This window comes from Antechinus flavipes, chromosome 5, assembly GCF_016432865.1.
Source record: "Antechinus flavipes isolate AdamAnt ecotype Samford, QLD, Australia chromosome 5, AdamAnt_v2, whole genome shotgun sequence".
Classification (NCBI taxonomy): Eukaryota; Metazoa; Chordata; class Mammalia; order Dasyuromorphia; family Dasyuridae; genus Antechinus; species Antechinus flavipes.
In genome coordinates this window covers 184,911,378-184,933,569 of record NC_067402.1, presented here as the reverse complement: position 1 = coordinate 184,933,569, position 22,192 = coordinate 184,911,378, and the positions used below count along the sequence as shown (strand labels likewise).

The 22,192-nt window shown below is 34.9% G+C and overlaps 1 protein-coding gene across 2 annotated transcripts in view; it reads right to left on the bottom strand.

The window, feature by feature from the left end:
• LOC127539205 (alpha-2-macroglobulin-like) overlaps nucleotides 1-22,192 on the bottom strand; it is a 69,536-nt gene that overhangs the window by 30,997 nt on the left and 16,347 nt on the right. For both annotated transcript variants that reach the window (XM_051963257.1, XM_051963258.1), the window contains exons 12-17: nucleotides 21,644-21,871; nucleotides 21,380-21,443; nucleotides 17,756-17,898; nucleotides 14,453-14,602; nucleotides 6,002-6,169; nucleotides 5,066-5,162 (exon numbers count right to left, since the gene is read on the bottom strand). In XM_051963257.1, coding sequence (XP_051819217.1) covers nucleotides 5,066-5,162; nucleotides 6,002-6,169; nucleotides 14,453-14,602; nucleotides 17,756-17,898; nucleotides 21,380-21,443; nucleotides 21,644-21,871 — 850 coding nt within the window. The remainder of the gene's footprint in view (nucleotides 1-5,065; nucleotides 5,163-6,001; nucleotides 6,170-14,452; nucleotides 14,603-17,755; nucleotides 17,899-21,379; nucleotides 21,444-21,643; nucleotides 21,872-22,192) is intronic.

Here is a 22,192-nt window from a genome sequence, read left to right as displayed (position 1 = left end):
ATTTTGCCTGAAGATGATTCTGAAAAAAAATTTTTTTAGATAGATAAAGAAGTTTTATTATATTTAAATTAAATTATAATTTCTAAGTTTTATTATTTTTATTTTAGAAAAAAACTTTATATAAATGAGATAGTTTCACAGTCAAATATGTGATGCTAGGAGTATTAGAATGATCATCCCACTGTCCTTGATGGTGAAAAGAGTTTGCTACAAAAAATTTTGGATATCTTTTCTATTTTCTTCTATTTGTTATCTTTCATTTTCACCCTTAAACACTCAAGATGACTTTTCTTAAATCTTACACCAGGCAATCTTTAAACTGATTTTGCCCTTCGCTGCTTCTTTCTAGGGCTGCTAGGTGGTATCATAGTGCACAGAGTGCTGTTCCTGAAGTCAGAAAGAATGATCTGAGTTCAAAGCTGTCCTTAGACACTAGATGGGTGACCTTGAGCAAGTCGCCTAATCCTGTTTGCTTTAGTACCTCATCTGTGAAATGATCTGGAGAAGAAAATGGCAAACTTTGCTATGAAATCTTTGCCATGAAAATCCCAAATGGGGCTGTGAAGAGTTGGACATGACTGAAACAACTGAACAATAAAACTCTGTCTAAAAAAAAAAAGTAATACTATTCCTAATATTCCATCATTCTGCTCTGTAAGACCTTATAGTTTATATTCTAAACCTTCACTATTCTTGGATGCCCTATCTCTCTGCTTGCCACATTAGCCAAATATTTGTTAATTAAAATGTTTTTCACTCTCTTTTAGTGTCTTTGTTATGGTATTTGATTTACAATGGTTAATTACTATCATCAATGTCTATGTCCCTTTTGTTCATCCCTATCCTAATAGTTTTTTAGCATTGTTGACTCATCTAAATAGGTCAGGATGAAATTTTTTAAAATTGCAGGCCATATATTTTTCTTATTTTTATCCTATTACACTGACAAATTTGTGGTCTCATTCTACAGCATCTCCAAGATGATGATTTAGGAATGACTATCATGTCAGTAATAAATCATTTCCTATATGCTAAAATGTAATCAATTTTACTTTTTGGTGTGATGCTATTTATTGCTTGCCATGTATTGTTGTCTTCTGATTATTTTCTCCTAAGAATAGCAATAAGTCAAGTTTTTGTTCTCTCTTATTCCTGATCCATATTTTCTAACATACTCATGGCCATCATGGACTGAAGTTACTATCTATCAAAGTCTATTTTAATTTGAAAGTTCTTAATAATTCTTGGCATACTTTTTCTGATTCTTAGTTCTCTATGACAGATGTGTGCACATCTCATACTTATTTTCATGAAAATATTTTTTGAAAATACTTAGCATGAGTACACAACTAATATATGAAATTATGTTTTGTGTTGCTTTTGGACTCTCAACAGCACCAATTTCGTTAACTGCCACTATAATTCACCACTGTGAATTATCTTTCTATTTATCTTAAACTTCCTTCTTTTTTCTGGCTTCATTTATGATGAAAATGTCAAAATTGATATGCTCCTCTAGTGGAGAAATGCCCAAGTGACATGTCAATGACTTGTTACTCTGAGATGTCCATTCCCTAGTCATTAGACAAGGATTTCATGCTTCAAGTTTCTTTTTAGTGTAGAGGTGATTCAAATCCAGAAAACTATGAACCTGGTGACCCACACTTAATAAAGACTAGAATTTGAAATACAGAACCTAGATGACTGAAGTAAAGGTGGATGTCTACAACAAGTCCACTAAGTTTTTATTCTTTTTCTTTCCTTCTTCATTAATTTGAATGTGTTCCTCAAATCTTGGGTAACTTATTTGAGAAAATCCATATCTAAGCTGAGGGTACCTTAAGGGAAGACCTGATTGTATAGATAGAAGTGGGTGGTGGAGGTAAATGGCAAGAAGTCAATGGAAAGAGAAAGACCACTGGAACAGTCTTAGAAGAAGCGAGAGGCAACAAATCAAAGGCACAAATAAAGGGGTTAGCTTAGTAAAAAAGCAGGGCTACCTCTTATGTGTTGAGAAGAGAGTGACTGATGATGAGAAGTTTTAAGGAGAGAAGAATAGCCTCAAACTTCTAAATAAAGAGTCTAGGCTATCTGCTATAAAGGGCTGGATATGGTATCAGCAGGGATCAAGTTCAAATCCAGCCAAAGACACTTATTATCTGTGTAACTTGAGACAAATCATTTAAGCTTCAGTTTTCCTTATAAAATAGGAATAAGTATCTGATATTAGTGGGTAGCAGGAGAATTATTGAGGGGTGATCTGAGAGAAGAAAAGTTTGGGAGAGTGGGAAAACGGTGAAATGTTTGGGAAATGACATAGGGAGACAAGGAGTATTTGAAATAGTCAGGGTTCCCTATAAGGAATGAAATCACTCTGAATTTTCTTGCCAAGATCATCAATTAAGCATTTCCAGGGTCTTACAACATGAAAAGTAAGATAATAGGCTCATATATTAGGGGATAAAAGGGAGTTTAGAGGACATCTTTCTCAACTCTGTTATTTTAAAACAGAGAAAAAAAAGTGATTTTTTTCAAAGTCACACGTAGGTTATAAGTAGTACAGTCAGAATTCAAACCCAAGTGTTCTGACTCCTCCAGAATTCTTTTTACTATACTATGATGTGTGTGTGTGTGTGTGTGTGTGTGTGTGTGTGTGTGTGGTCATTATCTTTTCTGAAAAAGTCATTGATATGGACAAGTTTATTCTCATTCTCTTTCTTCCTTTCCTTTTCTTAGTCTTAGTCTTAGGCCACATTAAGTCTCATCATCTTAGAAAGAGACTCTCTTTCTCTGTCTCTCTGTGTCTCTCTCTCTTTTCTCCCCGCCCCTACCCTCTGTCCTCTTCCCTTTCTCTGTTTCTTTTTGACTCTGTTTTTCTTTCTGCTGCTGTTTCACTGTCTCTGTATATGTGTCTTTCCTTTCCCTCCCTTTCCCCCCATTTCTGTCTCTCCCTCTCCCCTCTGTCTCTGTCTGCCTTTCTGTGTGTCTCTCCGTCTCCCATCCCCCTCTCTTTCCCCCATCTCTCTCTCTCTGTCTCTGTTCTGTCTCTTTCTGCCCCTTTCCCCCCTCCCCCTCTCCCTCTCCCTCTCTCTGTCTGTCTGTCTGTCCCTCTCTCTCTCCTAAAATGTAGGCATTAGGAAAACATTGAAAAGTAGAAGAGGTGATAGAAAATAAAGTTCATTCTTAGTAACAAAGAAGTAACTGGAAGCAGTCATCTCACAGAGAGGCAGTGGCCATACAAATGTAGGGAGATGTCTAGAATTCAGTGGCAAGTAGAAACAGTCTAAGTAAATCTAATTTTGCAAAAACTATAATTACAAAACTCTAATCACATAATTAATTTAATTATATCAATTTTATCTCAAGTGCTTATATCTAGTATTTATTTTATTTGTATGCTTATGTCTTCTATTAACTAAATAAATTAAACTCTCTTCTCTCTCTTATGGAGACAGCCCAGAAACCAGGAAAGTATAGGTAGATAACTATAGATCAATACAAAGATGAAAAAAGTAGATTAATCTAATTAGATAAAAGGATTTGATCTTATTTTGTTGGATCTTTTTCTGTCTCTTAATAAGTGACTCCTTACATGCTGCTGCTTTGTCCTATCAATCCCAAAGGAAATAAGAAGGTCCTAAGAAATAGCAGAGAATCTCAGCATTGGAAAAGGCCTTAGAGAAGATCTAATTGAATTTGTAACTGACAACCCCCTTGATGGCATCCCCGACAAATGGTCATCTAGCCTTTAGAGCATGAATTCTGGTTTTATATAATATGTCCTGTAAGTCAATGATCAGTGGACACATCCAATTATTTTATAATTATAAATCCAATCTCCCGAAAGAGTGTTAGAAAGCATGAAGCTGGAATCAAAAGACCTGTGTTCAAATCCCATCTCTTCCCCTTAATGCCGTCATGATCTTCAGCAAAGTCAGTTCACCTCTTTGAGTTTCAGTTCCTCATTGATAAAATGAGGATGTTTAGATCACATTAAAATATATGACCTATATTTAACCTATATCAGATTGCTTGCTGTCTTGAGGAAGAGTGGGGGAGGTAAAGAAGGGAGGGAGAAAAATTTAGAACACAAAGTCATACAAAAATGAATGTTGAAAACTATCTTTAAATGTATTTGAAAAAATAAAATACCATTGGGAAAAAAGTGCTCTAAATGTCCCTATGATCTCTCACTAATAGTAATCCTTTGTTTTTCTTAAAGGACATACCAACTGAGAAAATAAGAATTTTTTCCAGTAATTTCTTAGGCATTTTATGCCATTGTCTTTCCTTTTCTATCTTATACACATTTGCATGATAATTGCCATTGAAAATGAACAAGACAAAAATCAATTTCATTAAAGCTGAAATGTTGAAGGTCACCTACTATAGGAATACCTTCATAAATGCTAGTTTTTCTGTAAATAATGAAAAGTCAATCAAAAATGCATTAATTTTCTTGTTCCCATCTTCATTTACTTTCTTTTCCTACTCAAACTTTTTTTGCAGGTCACACTTTCCTTTGCACTAATGGCTATTTAGTAAGCAACTGGATGGTGCAGTGGACTAAGTACTGAATAAGGAGATCCTGAGTTCATATCCAATCTCAGATACTAGCTGTATGAACTTGGGCAATTCACTTAAATCTCACTTTCCTCATCTGTAAAATGGGGATAATAATACCTTCCTCCCAAGGTTGGTGGGAGGATCAAGTGAGGTAATATTTGTAAAGCATTATGAAAACCTCAAAGCACTATGCAATTGGCTATTGTTATTGGCAGACTATACATAGAATGAATAATTTAGCTTCTTAGAACTCTAGTTTTCTTCTCTGTAAAATGATTGCTTTGATGGTCTCCGAGGTTCTTTCCAGCTCTAGAACTAGGATCTTATGATACTCTTGGAAGAATGATAAAATAGAAAAATTTACTCAATACTTACCTTTCTGGACCATCTTCTGAATCATTCTCTTATCATATTTCTAAACCACCATGAGAGAAATGGCTCTACATGATATATCACATATTTTTTCAACTCAAAACAAATAATAGATTTGTTGTTTTACCTGAGTATGAAGATTGCAAACTTTGTGGTACAGGAAATGAGGGGCATAAATAAGGCTTCTGGACCTGTGTATTAGTAAATACCATCAAGCCCATTTCCTGGAAAGAAAGTTGAAAATGCATCAATTCACAAACATTATTGACACCCAATAAATTTATTTTGATAGTAACTGTTATGGCTGATGTTTCTCTCATATTTATTTCCTCTATTGCTAATAAGCCTCAGAACTAAAAGCACTATGTAAATCAGAAAATCCTCCTTAAATGTCACCCTTTCTCATTACTATAAACAGACATATAACTCAGGCACAAATGCAAGAAAATATTGGCTTAAGAGCCGAGTTATTAATATAAGCTATAGATGCACCATACCCTAACTCCTTCCAGACTCCTCACAGACCACAGAGAGCAACATTCCCTTAAAGGACCTAATGATTATTTTGGACAACAGGTTCAATCAGAAGTGGAATGCAACTATCCCCAGGAACAAAAATAGGTTATGGTCCCTGGACTCAATAGGGGCAGTTGCCATATATATATGGCATATAGCAGCCCAGATATTGCAAAAATATATTCAAAAGTTGACTCAATCATGATAAATAGAAAAACCTTCAAAATGCTGAAGATCCTAGAATAAATAAATGAACATTATCAAGGGGATAAGACTCTTTGAGGTATTCCCTTCCTCTGCCAAAAAAAGCAAAGCCTTTTAGTCCCACCTAAAATAGCAACAGGAAAGGTTGAACTGACATAGTTCAATTAGTTCAGAATTATAATTTTGAAAGGCTAAATAGATAAATACAGAGAACAGACATGGGGTTACATTTCAGAATGCTCCTCGCAGACAATTTAAACTTTGTTCTTTATCTTTTGCATAATAACAATTATCCTTCAAGAATTTTATAATCAAGTATGTGAATAGGAAAAAGGGACTTTACTTTGAGGAAGTTATAAGTATCATCTTCTTCACTATTTGACACAGGGGAGTAAGTAATTCCATTAATAAAAATATTCTTGAAAGAGATACATTCTTCAATATCTTCATTTTGCACCATCAGACCCTCAGGGAATCCAGTAAGATCCTTCACAGATAGTTGCTCATACAGCTATGTAAGCAGAAAGAGAAAAGAGAAAGACATTTCTTATTATTCTCTTTGAAAACTGATAGGAACATAAGTGATATATCTCCACTCTCCTCCTCCAGGTGATTAAGGAGAACCACCACAATGAGCATCAATCATGCTGATGAATGTTCTAGCTTCAGATACTTCAGAAAGTGCTTTAATCTGTCTGTTTCCTCAGTTGTAAAATGGGAATAATAACAGTAGCTATCTTGCAAGGTTTTGATGATCAAAAGATGCTCTTGTTCTTATTGCTACTGTCCTTTCATTAGCATTAAGCTTACCTGGGTCATTATTGTTTTTGTTGCCCTCATTTGGGATTTTCTTGGCAAGAATACTGGAAGGATTTGACATTTCATTCTCTAGCTCATTTTACAGATGAGGAATGAGGCAAATAGTGTTAAGTGATTTGCCCAGAATCACACAGTTAGTAAGTGATTAACTCAGATTTGAACTCAGGAAGATGAATCTTCCGGATTCCAAGCTCAGGGCTCTGTGCACTTTAGCTACTTAGCTGTCCCTAATTGGGTCAATACAAGAATTAAAAATATCAGGGGTCAAGTGCCATAGGAAACTCTGCTAACGGGTTCAAATTTACATGTGAAACTATATCTAAGAAAGAAGTCACCCAACAGCCAATCAAATAACAGATTTTCCTAAATGTTTTTCCTACTATATTCAAGGACCTGTATTAGACATCATAGGGGAATAAAAATATGGGTGAAATGCCTCCTGACTTGAAGGAGATCATAATTTCAGAGGAAGAAACAACAGATTTTATCGACGACATTTTTAGGGACCCATATCCTCCTCAAATAACTTTTATGTTATATAAATAAGAACATGAGCACTATTTTCCTTTTCCTTTTTTTTAAAAAAGTATTTTATTTTTCCAATTAAATGTAAAGATAGTTTCCAACATTCATGTTTGTACGATTTTGAGTTCTGAATTTTCTTTTCTCCCTTTTTTACAATTTTTATTAGATAATACACATATAATAATTTTAAACATATTTCCATATGGTCACATTGTAAAAGAAAAATTAGAACAAAAGGGAAAAACCATGAGAAAGAAAAAGCAAACAAATCTTTTTTAAAAGGTAAAAATAGTATACTTTGATCTGCATTCAATCTTCACAGTTTTCTCTCTGGATACAAATGGCATTTTCCACCCCAAATCTATTGGAATTGGTCATGTATACTTATTGTGTATCTAATTTATGCTCTAATATATTTAACATCTACTGGCCAACCTGCCATCTAGGGGAGGGGGAGTGGGGGGAAGGAGGGGAAAAATTGGAACAAAAGGTTTGGTAATTGTCAATGCTGTAAAATTACCCATACATGTAACTTGTAAATAAAAAGCTATGAAATAAAAAAAAAGAAAAAAAAGTCTATTGGAATTGTCTTGGATCACTGTATTGTGAGAAGTGCTAAGTCCATCACACAATTTTGTTGTTACTATGTAGAATGCTCACTTCACTCACCTTCAGTTCATCTAAATCTTTCTGGCTTTTCTGAAATCAACCTGAATAACACTATTTTCTCTACCCTGTAGGAGGCAGCATTGTATAGCAGAACGAGCACTAAGTTTGGAATCAAGAGGCCTGGATTCCAATCACAGATTTGCTAATTACTAAACTGCCCGGTTCTAGTCCCACTTTCCCCATCTGTAAAAGCAAAATCATTTTACCTCAGTGCTGTGTAAATTAAGTAAAGGAACAATTGAAGCATATTCTTAAAGCACTATGTAAACCAGAAAGTCCTCCATAAATGTCATCTTTTCCTCTTAAAAACAAAAACAAAAACAAAGGGGCACTAGGTGGCGCAGTGTCCCTGAAGTCAGGAGGACCTGAGTTCAAATGTGATCTCAGACACTTAACACGTCCTGGCTGTGAGACCCTGGGCAAGTCACTTAACCCCAATTTGGCAGGGGGGTTGGGGGGGATGGGACTCATTTCAGTAAAGTAGAGCACACTTAACAAATTGTGAATTACGGGAAGAACAAAATTAGTGAAAAATTCATCTGTGAAAGCCATATTATTCAGTTGGATTCAACTATGCTATGAATTCACAGAAAGACATATAAAAACTAATAGGAATACTACCTTGCCTTGAAAGGAGCCAGAAATACAATAGACCAGAAGAGTTAACCAAAAAAATTGTGATCCAATCACCCATCAGGACCACCCATTAGCCTCCAAGCAGAAATGTCACTTTGATTCTCCATTGCCGCTCATCATAGACATTTCATTTAATTGGTGCCATATCCCTACTAGAATAAAATCTCCATGAAATTTAGTCTAATTTTTTTATGTCTTCCTTCAGTACCTAACCCAGTTCTCTGTATTTGGTGGGTATTTCATATGTTTTCACCTTTGTTGACATTTTCTAAATGGGGGAAGGGACATATTTGAAAATCATGCATATACATGTATGCCCTCATATACATATACACACACATAAATATGTATACACACAACACATATATAGATAGATCCTTCAAACACTCTAACCTCCTCATTCCTCATTCTAGTTTTCATTCCCATCATCTCATTCTAAGAATTCTTCGTGTTCCACTGAATTCCTCTGAGGAATTCCATTCCTTCTCCTCCATTCCACCTCCATTTCACACTGAGATGATCATACCCTTGATTTTGCCATTACTCTGAAGTGTTCCATTCCCCATGTTCATAAATTCTGAAATTAACTTCTCTGATCATAATATTTTATCATACATTTTCCCCTCTTCTTTATGACTCCTTACTCTATTCTTTATTCTAATCCTGACCTTGAATCTATTCACAACTAAATTCTTTTCCTATCATCCCTACTTTTCTATATCTTGACCCTTTGGCTAATCAAAAGATGAACCAATTCATTTCAAAACTATCCTCTACAATTAAGTCCCTGGCTCCCTTATCCTATCACTGATCAAGTCTTGCCAAAACCCAGTCTTAGGTTACTCCCAAATATTTGGAGACTTTCACATGTAGTGGACTGGGTCCACTACAAATTAATGTTACATAATCTTACCTGGACTCTCATTGAAACAAATTAATCAATTTTTCCTCCCTAAATGATTCACTCTCCCATTCACAGCTGTTCCAAACATTTTCATCCCTTCTCAATGCTCCCACATTACCTCACTATTTTAGCTGCAGATAATATTTTGATATAAAAACTGAACTCATTCACTCTGATTTTCCTTCTTCATTTCACATTATTTAAATACCTCCCACTTTCTCTTGCTTCACTCTTATCTCAAATAAAGTTAGCCCTTCATCTTGCCAAGGCCAGTCTTCTATAAACATCCTTAATCCCACCTGAATCATTGTCTTCTCACTAGCTCTCACTATCATTCCCACTTTCTTTCATATCTTTAATCTATCCTTATCTATTAGCTTCTTCGCTAATGTATACATCATATCCAAGTGTCCCCATCCTTAGGAAACTCTCACTTAATTCAACCATCCCTGCTAGATATCATTATATTTTTCTTCTCTCCTTCATTGCTGAACTTTTTGAGAAAGACATCTATAATGAGTGCTTCTATCTCAATTCTTAAATCCACTTCATTATCTAACTGAAAATAAAAGTCACCAATTATCTCTTAATTGCTAAATCTAATGTCTGTCTCAGTCCTTATTCTTCCTGATCTTTTCCTCTGACACTATCTTTTCTTATATAACTCTTTGCTCTCTAGGTTTTCATGAAACTATTCACTCCTAATTCTTCCACCTTGTCTGACCACTCCTAAGCCTCCTTTGTTAGTTATTTCTCTAAGTTATCCCACTAAATATGGATCTATCCAGGGCATTCTTTCTCTCTCTCTTTTTTTCTATATTATCTCATTTGGAACTCTCATCAGATTCCATGTGTTTAATGATCTTCTCTAAGCCTATGTTGAATTTTGGTTGGAATGTACAAAACATGAAAGGGAATGATACAAAATAAAACCATAAATGTACATTGGAAGCAGGTTGTGAGGGCCCTTAAATACCAGGCTGAATAGCATTTGGTAATGGAGATAAATACTGAAATTTTTGAGTCATCCAGTAACATAACACCCACTTGTGCCTTATGGAGATTCTCTCAGTAAGCACTTGATACATTTTTATTGATTGAGTGAACAAAATTGGGAGGCAATGAGAATCAGAAAGAGGTTAGATGCAAAAATGATGGTGTAAAATTAGAACCTATAGCACTTGATTGAGTGTAAGAAGTGAGAAAGAAATATAACTCAATGATTCCAAAGTTTTGAGCATCCATGACTGGGAAGACAGAAAAGTTTGGAAGAAAGGAATTTTTAGGAGAGAAAAGGGTTTACTTTTGGACATCAGATTGAGTTTGAGGGAAACCAAAGTGGAAATATTCTGTGGATAGATGAAGATGTGGGACTGAAGTTCATCAAAAGATAGATGACAGAATTAGACACGGATATCTATGGAAGATCATCTTCCTAAAGGTGATCATTGTATCAGTAGTAGCAGAGTAAATCAATAAGGGAGAGAGTATAGTGAAAACAGGAGAGAAAAGGGCTGAAAACAGAGTTTTAGGAAATATTTACATTAAGGAAACAAAAGAAGAGGATGAGCCTATGATGGAAACTGAACAAAGGTCAGAAAGATAGGAGGAGAACCAGAAGAGAATACATTAGTCATGGAAGCCAAAATCAGAAAAAGGACCCAGTAGTAAGGAGTTGGGCAATAGTGTCACATGATACTCAAAAGTCAAGGCCATTTGGTTTAGAAATTAAGAGGGTAAGGGTAATATTTAATAAAGTAGTCTCAGTTAGAAAATGTTGAATTGAAAGCCAAATTAAAAGGGATTGAAAAGTGAATGGGGAATGGGGAAAATCAAAGCAGAGTAAAGATTAATCTCTCCAGGATTTTATTCCAAATTGGGTTGAAGGGATAGGATTTGAGAGACTTATATAGTAAAGGAATTTTTTTGGGTTTTTTTTTTAAACATAGGGAGATATCTAAACATGTTTATAGATAGTGAGGAATAAATAGGTAAGATACTGAAGATTATTACAGTCTCTTACCTCTTCATTGCTTAACCCATTTTTCAGTGGTTACCCGAGACAGCTAAATGGCAAAGTAGAGGGAATGTTTGCATGTGAAATCAGGAAATCTTGAATTCAAATCTAGCCTCAGACACTTACTGGCTGTATGGCTCTAGAAAAGTCAATTAATTTCTTGCCTTTTACATATGTAAAAGAGGGATAAAAATAGCATCTATTGATGAAAATTTCAAGAGGAAAGGATGGTAAAATTTAGTCATACTGTGGGAGTTCACAAATACATTTAGGTTTTCTCTTCACATTGAAGAAGAAGCTAGCATTGAAGAGGTATCCTAGAAAATGCTAGCCTATAGTTTCACAGAATGTCATCCTATGAGATATAATTTAGCTTGAGTATAATTTTCTGAGTGTGTTCATGAAATGAAAGTAAAAGTTTTGAATGGAATTTGAATGGAAATTTCATATACATACATATTTACATATATATATATTTTACCTGAAAAGGATACCTCATAAATAAAAGGAGAATTAACACTAATAAGGAGCTGTTGTGAGGATAAAATTAAATATCTATAAAGTGCTTTTAAAAATTAAAGCACTATATAAGTAGTAGCTATTATTATTATAATTACCTCTTCAATAAAATACTTTTTTATTCAGCCTATTACTAGCCTTCACAACATATTTCTAACCTTTTTCATAGTCTTGTTTTATATTACATACACTATATATTCCAACCAAAATGGAATTTTACGTTTTCCCCAGAATTCAACATACACTTCTTTGAGCTTTGACTTGTGGACATTGTGGCCAAAATGTACTTATCTCTGTCTTCTAGAATCCTTCCCTTGCAACAAGGCTCAAGCTTAGGTGCCGCTCTTTCAACAAAGCACAATAGGACAAAAAATAGAATCAAAGGCAAAGGAAAGGTTATCCTTTGCAAAAGACACCTTAAACTCTCAGATAAAAGGAAACATGAATGATGGCAGTAAATTGTGGGGTCAAAGGGGCTCGTGTTAGATTCAGGTATTGTAAACCTGGGTTTAAATTTTATCTATGACTCTTCTCAGCAATGCAGTGATCTGGGGGAGAGAGAGAGACAGAAAAACACACAGAGAGAGAGACAGAGAGAGACACAAACAGAGAAAATGAGACAGACAGACAGAGAGACAGACACAAAGAGAAATAGAGAGCGACAGAGAGAGAAATACACAGAAAGACAGAGAGAGCAACAGAGAGAGAAAGAGAGACAGAGACAGAGAGATAGAGAGAGAAACACACACACACACACACACACAGAGAAAATAACAGAGAGAGAGAGACAGAGAGACAGACACAGAGGGAAACAGAGGGAAACAGAGAGAGACAGAGAGCAACAGAGAGAGAATAAGAGAGAGAGAAAGAGAAAGACAGAGAAACAGAGAGAGAGACAGAATAGGAGGGAGAAAGAAAAACACACAGAGAGAGAGAGAGAGAGAGAGAGAGAGAGAGAGAGAGAGAGAGAGAGAAAGAGAGAAAGACAGAGACAGAGAGAAACAGAGAGATACACAGAGAGAGAGATAAAAAGAGACAGACAGAGACAAAGACAAAGACAGAGAGAGAAACAAAGAGACAGAGATACAGAGAGAAGCAGAGACACACAGAGAGAGACAGAGAAGGGAGAGACTGACAGACAGACAAAGTGGGGAGGGAGACAAAGACAGAGAGAGAAAATGCCATCTGCATCTATGTTTCAACCATAGATAGAGAACTATGAAGACTGAATGAGGATCAGAACATATTATTTTCACTTTTTTTGTTTGCTTTTTCTTTCTCACAGTTTTTTTTTTCTTTTATTCTGTTTTTTCCTTCACAATATGACAAATGTGGAGACATTTAAAAGGACTGTACATGTTTAACATGTATCAGATTGCTTGCTGTCTTTGGGAGGGGGAAGTAAGTAATGGAGGGAGAAAAATTTAGAACCCCAAATCTTACAAAAATGAAATGTTATAAACTATCTTTATGTATATTTGGAGAACAAAAAATACTATTGAAGAAAAAATGAATTTTGGAAACTATGTTTACCTGTAATTGGAAAAATAAAATGCTATTGAGAAAAATAAATACTTTCTTAAAAAATAAATTTTAGTTATGATATTTTCTGTGTCACCTTGGACAAATCATTCCACACCTATAGACTTTAGTTTCTTTATTTATAAAATAAGAGAAGTAAACTAGATGATCACTACAAGTCTCTTCTAGCTCTGAGTTTGGGATCCTTTTAACTCATCCTTCATTTCTTTCCCCTTTTCTCCAGCTTTCAATTTCATTTATTTTTTCCCAACCCTCTGCTACCTCTGACCCATTAAATGTGTATCTATCAAAAAGAGTTTAGAGTCCTTACCTTTGTGGAAGAGAACTATATCTTTTCAAAGATTTCTTATGACTCAAAATTGAATTATGGTAATTAACATTCAGGGAAGTGCCTTCTTCTGTTGTTTGTTGTTGTTGACATTATTTGGGGTTTTCTTGGCAAAGACACTGGAGTGATTTGCCATTTCTTTCTCCAGATCTTTTGACAGATAAGGAAACTGAGGCAAACAGGATTAAGTGACCTGCCCAGGGTCACACAGCTAGAGCTGAACTCAGGAAAATGAGTCTTCCTGACTCCAAGTCTAATACTTTATTCACTAAACCACCTAGCTGCCTCTTTTTGTAAGAACACACACTTTTTTGTAAGAACCTGTGCTAAAAGGCAGGTTTTACCTCTGTAGCTCTCTCACAGGATTATGGACTGGGTTTTTCTTAATCTTTATTGGGATAATTATTTTGCTAAGGAAAAAGCAACCATGGTTTTAACCATAAAGATGACTTCCATAGGTACGTATCCACCTTTTATCTCTTTCTTGAGTTCCAAATGCCTTTTTGACATCTCCATGTTGATGATCCATGAAAATCTCAAACTCATCACATCCAAGTTGGAACTCATCCACTCTTTCCCCCTAAACCCTTAGCTTCCCTATTTCTGTCTTCTTGCCCAGCTCTTGATGTTACACTATGTGCCCTTGATCTATCCCTATGGCTATGCAAATTCTAATCAGGTGTTTCGAATCAATTTGACATTATCTGTACTTTTAATGTGATGTTATATGATGTCCATAATCTCTAAATGAGGAACTAAAGTTAACAGGTATCTAAATATTTCTTGTTATATAATTATGATTTCTTTATGATAACAGGGATGAGTTAGAACTTACCGACCCAGGAGTAAGTTCCTCTTCAGATTGCAGGAGAAGGACACTCTCATCCACTGCACGGAGGGCACAGAGGGATTGAGGAGAGGCTGTCACCTTCAGATGGGTGTCCAAGGATGGAAGGCTTTTTGCTGATGAAAAGCTTAAATTCACCTGTAAAGAAAACTGAATGTCAATTGAAGTCTCTCTTCTCCATTGTCTTTTTCACACTGAAAACACACATAACTCAGAGTGGCTTAGCTAACGCAGAAAGAATCCTGGGCACTTAGAGCCCAACTTGATTAAATAGTTAATATATAGGAATCTACTCATAATCTTAAGCTACAATAACCATTGTTAACTGTGAATTTTCTTTTTAATTAATTCTCAGAGACCATCCTTCACCTCTAATCTGCCACTTAATCATTACTTTAAAAAAGAAATTGAACATTCATTTTTTTTGGCATGTGTGGTAACACAACTCATTTTTAAACATTCTTTTTAAAACTTTGAATTTCAGATTTTCTCTCTCGCTCCAGCCTCTTCCCCACCCACTGAGAAGGTATGCAATATATCCCTTATTATCTGTAAAGTCATGAAAAACATTACCATAAAAATGCTAATCATGTGTAGAGAGAGAATTATGAGGACTGATAGTGGATCAAAGCATAGATTTTTCACCTTTTTGCTTGTTTATTTTTTCTTTCTGGTGATTTTTTTTCTCTTTTGGTTTGATTTTTCTTGTACAACATGATAAACACAGAAATATGTTCAAGAGGATTGTATATGTTTAACCTACATGAAACTGCTTGCTATCTTGGGGAGGGGAGAGGGAAGAGAAGAAGAAAAAATTAGAACCCAAAGTTTTTAAAAAATGAATTTTGAAAACTATTTTTATGTGTATTTGAAAAAAGAAAATACTATTTTAAAAAAAGGAAAAAAATTACCATTAAAAAACCCCCCAAAACAACAACAACAAAAATCCCAGCAAGAAACATGAAGAAAGTGAAAAAATATATACTCCAATCTGCATTTGCATTTTTTTTTTTTTTTTTTTTGCTGAGGCAATTGGGTTTAAGTGACTTGCCCAGGGTCACACAGCTAGTAAATGTTAAGTGTCTGAGTGTCAGATTTGAACTCAGCCCCTCTTGACTTCACAGCTGGTGCTCTATGCACTGTGCCATCTAACTGCCTCTTGTTATTTTCTCTAGTAGGAAGTGACAGCATTTTTCATCAACAATTAAGCATCTTTTTTGGAGGCAATCAAAGTTAAGGCTTGCCCAAAGTCATATATCTAGTTAAAGTATCCGAGGTAGGATTTGAACGCAGGTCTTCTTGGCAACTTCCTAAGGCTTTAAGTTGCAGAGAAAATACTGACCTACATTGGTAAAGGAAGTTTCTTCACCTAGGAGGATCTCTACCCATGAAATCAGAGATCTAATCACTATCCCATGTACAAGGCATTATGGTGGTTGATGAAACACAAAGAAATAGGATGTGGTTCTTACTTTCAAAAAGCTTAAAAACATTTTCAAGGAAGTCAGGGATGGCTTTAGAGATGATATCTAAAGTCCCTTCCAATTCTATGCATAAAGAGAATATTTTGGCTTTTATGGACAGAATATGGGGAAATCTGCCAGTTTTCCTCAAGGTTTCTTACTGCTTCTTGGAGGCTTGATGGAACTTCATCTATCCAATTTTTCCTGATATTGAAACCCTCCTCTTCTCTACTGAGATAAGTATTCTCAACATCAGACCATCCTATATCCCCAGGAAGAGAACGTACTCATCATTGGAACTCCTATAATGGAGCTGAGACTTCTTGATTGGTAATTAAGTGAGTGCAAATTTACCTAGCACTCTATGTCTAGCTAGCCCCAGAACCACGCCCCTTGCCATCTGCACTGACCACCTCCCCTCTCTATTTTCCATCTCTAGCTCTAGCCCTAGTAAAAGAATCAAAATTCTACTCCTTCAATATCCCTGTAATTTCCTAACCAAAACTCCTTTTCTTAACCCCGCAATGAAATTATATGTGTTATCTTCCCTTAAAAGAGACGAAGCTCTTTGAGGACAGAAACTGTCTTTTCATTTTTTAAATGTCTGTTCCAGTATTTAACACAGTATAAGTTCTTAGCACATAGTAAATTCTAAATAAGTGCTTTTCTATTCATTTAAAATGATTTACACAGATTACTGCAAAATAGCAATATGAATAAAGGAAATTTAAAAACAGAGTAAAAGCAATACTTGATCCTCTGCTTATAGTATATTCTATACTCTTAGGTAGAAAAAAAGGGAAAAACAATTCACTCTCCTTAACTCAGAAAGTAAGGGCAGCTAATAGTGGATCTTGTGACAGGTCTGGAATCGGAAAGACACTAGTGGTGTGACGTTGGGCAAGACACTTAATCGTGTTTCCCTCTAGTTTCCTATAGTTCCCTATGGTTTCCTCAACTATAAAATGAGCTGGAGAAACATCCCAGTATCTTTGCCAAGAAAACCCCAAGCAGAGTCACAAAGAATCAGTCATGATTGAAATAAAAAACTTAGCAAGGAAAAAGGGCTGGAGACCTTTCTTTAAGAGTCACCCAAGTGGCCCTTGATTAAAGACTGAACTGAAAAATGTGCTGATAGACTCCAAGGGATGCATCTCCAAATGATTTTATTCACAAATAGCTATGACGCCTCCAGAGACACAATAGCAGTTATAACAACAATAATATCATAGCAGCTTCAGGGGATTGATAGTTATAAAGCTGTAAGACTGAGAGGGAGAGAACAGCAGCTTTAAGAGGTGAAGATTAAAAAAAAAAAAAACTTCAAAAAGAATGTACACAGATGGAATGAAAATTGCCAGAGACTTCTAAGAACTATAGAAAATGAAGTCAGCTTCAGGACTGGGGAAGAGCACTGCTATAAGATGGAACTTTGAGAACTCAGGCAGGGGAAGTATTTCTAGTTATGATGCAAAGCAGATGGCTTTGAGACCCAAATTCTTTTTCATTTCATTTGAATTACCTGGAATTAGTTCGCTCTCCTTTGATATGTAAGTCTCTGAGATGATATCATTTATACATGGGAGCTATGAATAATTCTAATGCATAGTTTTCCTATTTTTAATTTGCTATTTTTAAAATTTATTGCTTCAATTAATTATACACTTTGCAATTTGATCTTGGCTCTCACTTGGTATACTACTAGATTAAGATTAGATGGTAATTTTAACCTTCCGTTTCATCTTAAATCCAAGTCATGTGTGATTATACAGTTGAGTGGGATACCTCTTATAGATGTTTATATTATTCTATGACATAAATCACCCACCTTGTTGGCAAAACAGTTTTCAATGTTAAACTTCTTAGAATCTGCAACAACTTCCCCATTTGGTAAAACAGTATAGAGGAGAAGCCGAGTAATGGGAGCAGAGGTCGATTCCACAGGGAGATAAAAGGAAAATATCCCTTTCACTGTTGAATAAAGAGAATTTAAAAAAAATTATTAGGGATCAAGAAACCATTCCTGATCATTGTGGGAGGAATAACAGTTTTTGGCAGACATCTTCTTTAGGGAATCAATAAGTCTATTGTTTTGTTATTTATTTTTCAATAATGTCTGATTCTTCGTGACCCCATTGGTGTTTTCTTGGCAAATATACAGCAATGGTTTGCCCTCTCCTTCTCCAACTCATTTTACAGATAAGGAAACTGAGGCAAACAGGGTTAAGTGACTTGCCCAGGGTCACATAGCTGAGATGTGTCACTATTCACTGCTCCACCCAGATACCCTAGCATTAGTTAATGCTCATTTTAGTTAATGTATGAGTTTCTTCCGGACCCCCAATTGTGGAGAAGGGAATACACCTGCTTCTAGTCATATGAATATTTTCCACTCAATCTGAACTTTAGACATCCTAAAATGTAACAGTAAGAATGTTGTTATTATAGACAGAGTGTTGTAGCACAGAGTGACTTGAAGTCAGAAAATCTGGGTTCTGGTTTGAATTCCATCACTTATTTACTGTATTTTACATTTAGCAAGTCACCTGATCTCTCAATTCTTCATCTCTTAAACAGACTGTTACGAGAATCACATTAGAGAATATAAATACTTGAAAGTGTACAAATCTACATAAATATAAGCTATTAACATTATTGCATCATACTGTGGGAAGACCATTATTTACCTATTATTCATCCATTATTCCACTAAAATATCAAATTTTACTTCAATCTTTCAAGGAACCATAATTTAATCAGTGTGGGTACTTCCTCCACCAGTGCAGGTCACAATCCCATCAGAATTTAGTAGATGGTCTCTGAGAGCTATTCTAGCCAAAATAATTCATCACCTTATAGCCAACTTAGTGAACAACCTGACCAAACAATGAGGCTAAGACTTCAGTGTGCTACTAGTCCATTCTCAAAGTCTTTCCATCTTGATTTCTACCAATAATTTATTTAATTTAATATTTTAAAATAATTCAAATATTTTATTAAATATATTAAATTAAATTTGAATATTTAATCAATTAAAATATTATTATCATTTAATATTTTAATAATATCAATCCTTCATGATCCATATGGTAATGTAAGCAAATTCCAAATTGGATCAAGTGGAGCCAAAGGCTATTCCAAAAAAAAAAAAAAAGGCAATCTAGAGACTTAGGTTAACCACATAAAAGTCAGGGAGATAGTATATAAGATTTGGAAATCCAATAAAAGTAGAACCAGTCTGAAAGACCTTTTTTCCTGCACTTCTTTCTTTCATTTCATGACATCTTTAGCAAACATCTCTGACATTGGGGGTCTCCTATTACTGGGGTCCTGCTTCTTTGCTTCCCCCAAAGATATTAATATTAACAATTCAAATTGATGTTGATATTCAAAGTTTGCCAAGAACTTTCTTCACATCAATTATGAGAAGGACTTAGTGAAGGTATTATTATTTCTATTTTAAAAGGACACAGAACTCTGAGCAGGGGTTAAGTGACTTGACTAGCATTACAAGGATGAATTGGAACTGAGGTTCAAAAATGGATGTTTTCACTAACATAGACTACTTCTAACCATGTTTAATTTTTTAATTGGAATGAATTTTAAAGAAAGTACTCTTCAGGGTCCCAAGAAAGCAACCAGATATTCTAATTTGAGGGAAGGAGTAAGGTGTGTGTGTGTGTGTGTGTGTGTGTGTTAAGACATTAAACTGAACTTGTGATTCTATAGTTAAAGAGAATCCCCAAACTATGCCCAAAGGGTTATAAAACTGCATACCTTTTGATCCACCACATTCTTTAGAGAATGATGAAATTATGATTTGGTATTTACTTGTCTTATCTTCCTAAGCATAGTTCTTGGTTTATTTGTTTATTAGATTACTCTCTGTAGTTAATATCATTAGTGACAAAATCCTAATCCATCATGATAAAACTGTCATTGGTATTCAATAATGATAATACATGTTGTGGGATCAAAAACTTGATATTATTCATCATTAATGTGATCACCATCATTCCTAGGCAAGCAATACTATGTGAAAGGTCTGCAAGGACAGCAAAGATGGCTTGGGTCAATAAAGAATTTACAAGATCAGAAATGGAAACAATGGATATTCAGAAGTGTGTTCTAAAACTGCTCTTCCTTAATTCATTTAATATTTTTAATTAATTCAAATATTTAATCTAATTAAATATATTAAAGTTTAAATATTTAATCAATTAAAATATTATTATTGTTTAATATTTTAATAATATGAATCCTTTAATGATCCAGATGGTAATGTAAGCAAATTCCAAATAAGGTTGTTAAGCCTGTGACAAAGCAAAAGTTTTAAACTACAGTTATCTCTTCCACATTATGGAGGTTAAATGTGTTCAAGATCTCGAAAATTGACTTAAAATTTTGTGACTTTCTCTCTGTATGAGAGAAGTCCAAATTATCATGATATTAAAAGATAAAATGTAGGAGCAACTAGATGGTGCAGTAGATAGAGGGCCAGCCCTGAAGTGAGGAGGACTTGAGTTCAAATCTGGTCTCAGACACCTAAAGCTTCCTAGCTATGTGACCCTGGGCAAGTCACTTAACCCCAATTGCCTCAGGGGAAAAAAAAGATAAAATGTGTTTGTGTTATACAATAATATACATATATTTTATGTATTTCTGAGTTTCTAAAATTTTTTCGTGTCTTCTGTTGGCTTTCATATGTCATCTGCAATTTCCACAAAATTCCATTTAATTTCTTATGCATATCTGCAATATGTCAATACCGCAGTGGAGAAAGTTAAGGAAAGGAAGGGATTACTGTAGAAGCATTTTTTATAGTTTTATAGTTACCGAAGAGAAGCAAAAAACAAATTTGTTTTCAATTTAAGGTCATAAATGTTAAAAATGATGGTTATTCATTTATTAGTTGTTGCTACTTCAACCATTTATGAGGCTTACAAATTTATTCTGTCACTGTCTTTTACTTCTACAGAAGCAGGGATTAAAGGAGAAGGGTGAATATTTCAGTCTCAAATGACAAAATCCTTCATTGATGCTTGGTCTTTCACATAGGTTTGCTAATTTATTTCTGATTGAATAAGCAATAGTTTTAACCATGATATCTTCTTGGTTTATTCATAGGGAGAGCTCAATTTCATGACTGCTGAAATATATAGTTTGTTTTTTCCTCTCAGTAAAAGCTGTCACCATTACCCAGAAAACCCTCATTCTAAAATAATCTGAAGACAATGGGTATTTGTCATTCCAAGACAATATCCAACTTAGAAGAAATAAATAAGAGAAAAATAAAAAATGAGGCACTAAGGCTTTTTTCTTCTTTTTAACTCCCTTTATTTGGAGAGGAGAAAAATTGGGACCCTCTCTTTATATGTGAAAATGAATGTATATCTATAGGGTTGTGAAGTATTACAAAGAGAATGGGAGAAATCAAGTTGGGAATACTCACTGTGTCCTGGATTCACAGGTAATGTGTGGGACCTTGTTCCAATGATAAGTCCCTTGGCCATGATCTGTAGAAAGAAAAACCATTTCCTTTGATTGTCACCATTTTTATTTTAAATCTATTTCTCATTTGGCACCTGTTACTGAGATTCAGAAGTTGAGGCAAAGGGGAAAAAAGACAAGAATGAGAAAGGAAAACAGGAAGCCCAAAGTATTGGGTAATTCCTAAACTTTGTGTGTTAATCCAAGTTCTGGTTTCTATTCTCACCAGAAAATAGAAGGTCAGCTCCTGCAGTTCTTTTAGGGCCTGTTCATTCAGGATGTAGTGTATCTGGATCTCCTGGCTTTGGTCACAAGCCAAGGTGCCAAATACAGGTTCAATGTAGACATAGCTCTTACTTGAGGAGAACACATGCTTTATAGTATGGTATGCTGTCTGATGGTGGGTCATTCTCCACATGTATCCATAGCACTGCATCCCATCTTTGTATCTGGCCTAAGAAAACAGAAGGAAAAAGATAGTGTCACATTATCTGTGACAAAGTTCCAAAATATAAAACTAATTAAGACTACTTTTTCTTCCAGTTGTTGAATAGCTAGAAATATGTCTCTGAGCCAAAATTTGAGAAAAGTTCCTTTTTCCTATAGCTACCATATAATATAGGCCTTAACTTGAGACAAAAAAAAAGAAGTCACTCACTAGCAGGGGTATTTTATTTGTTCTGACTCCAGATTACTTTTCACTGTTTAATCAATAAAACATTAACTTTCAACAAGATGAATGCTGACATTAGAATTTTGAAATATTCAACTTATT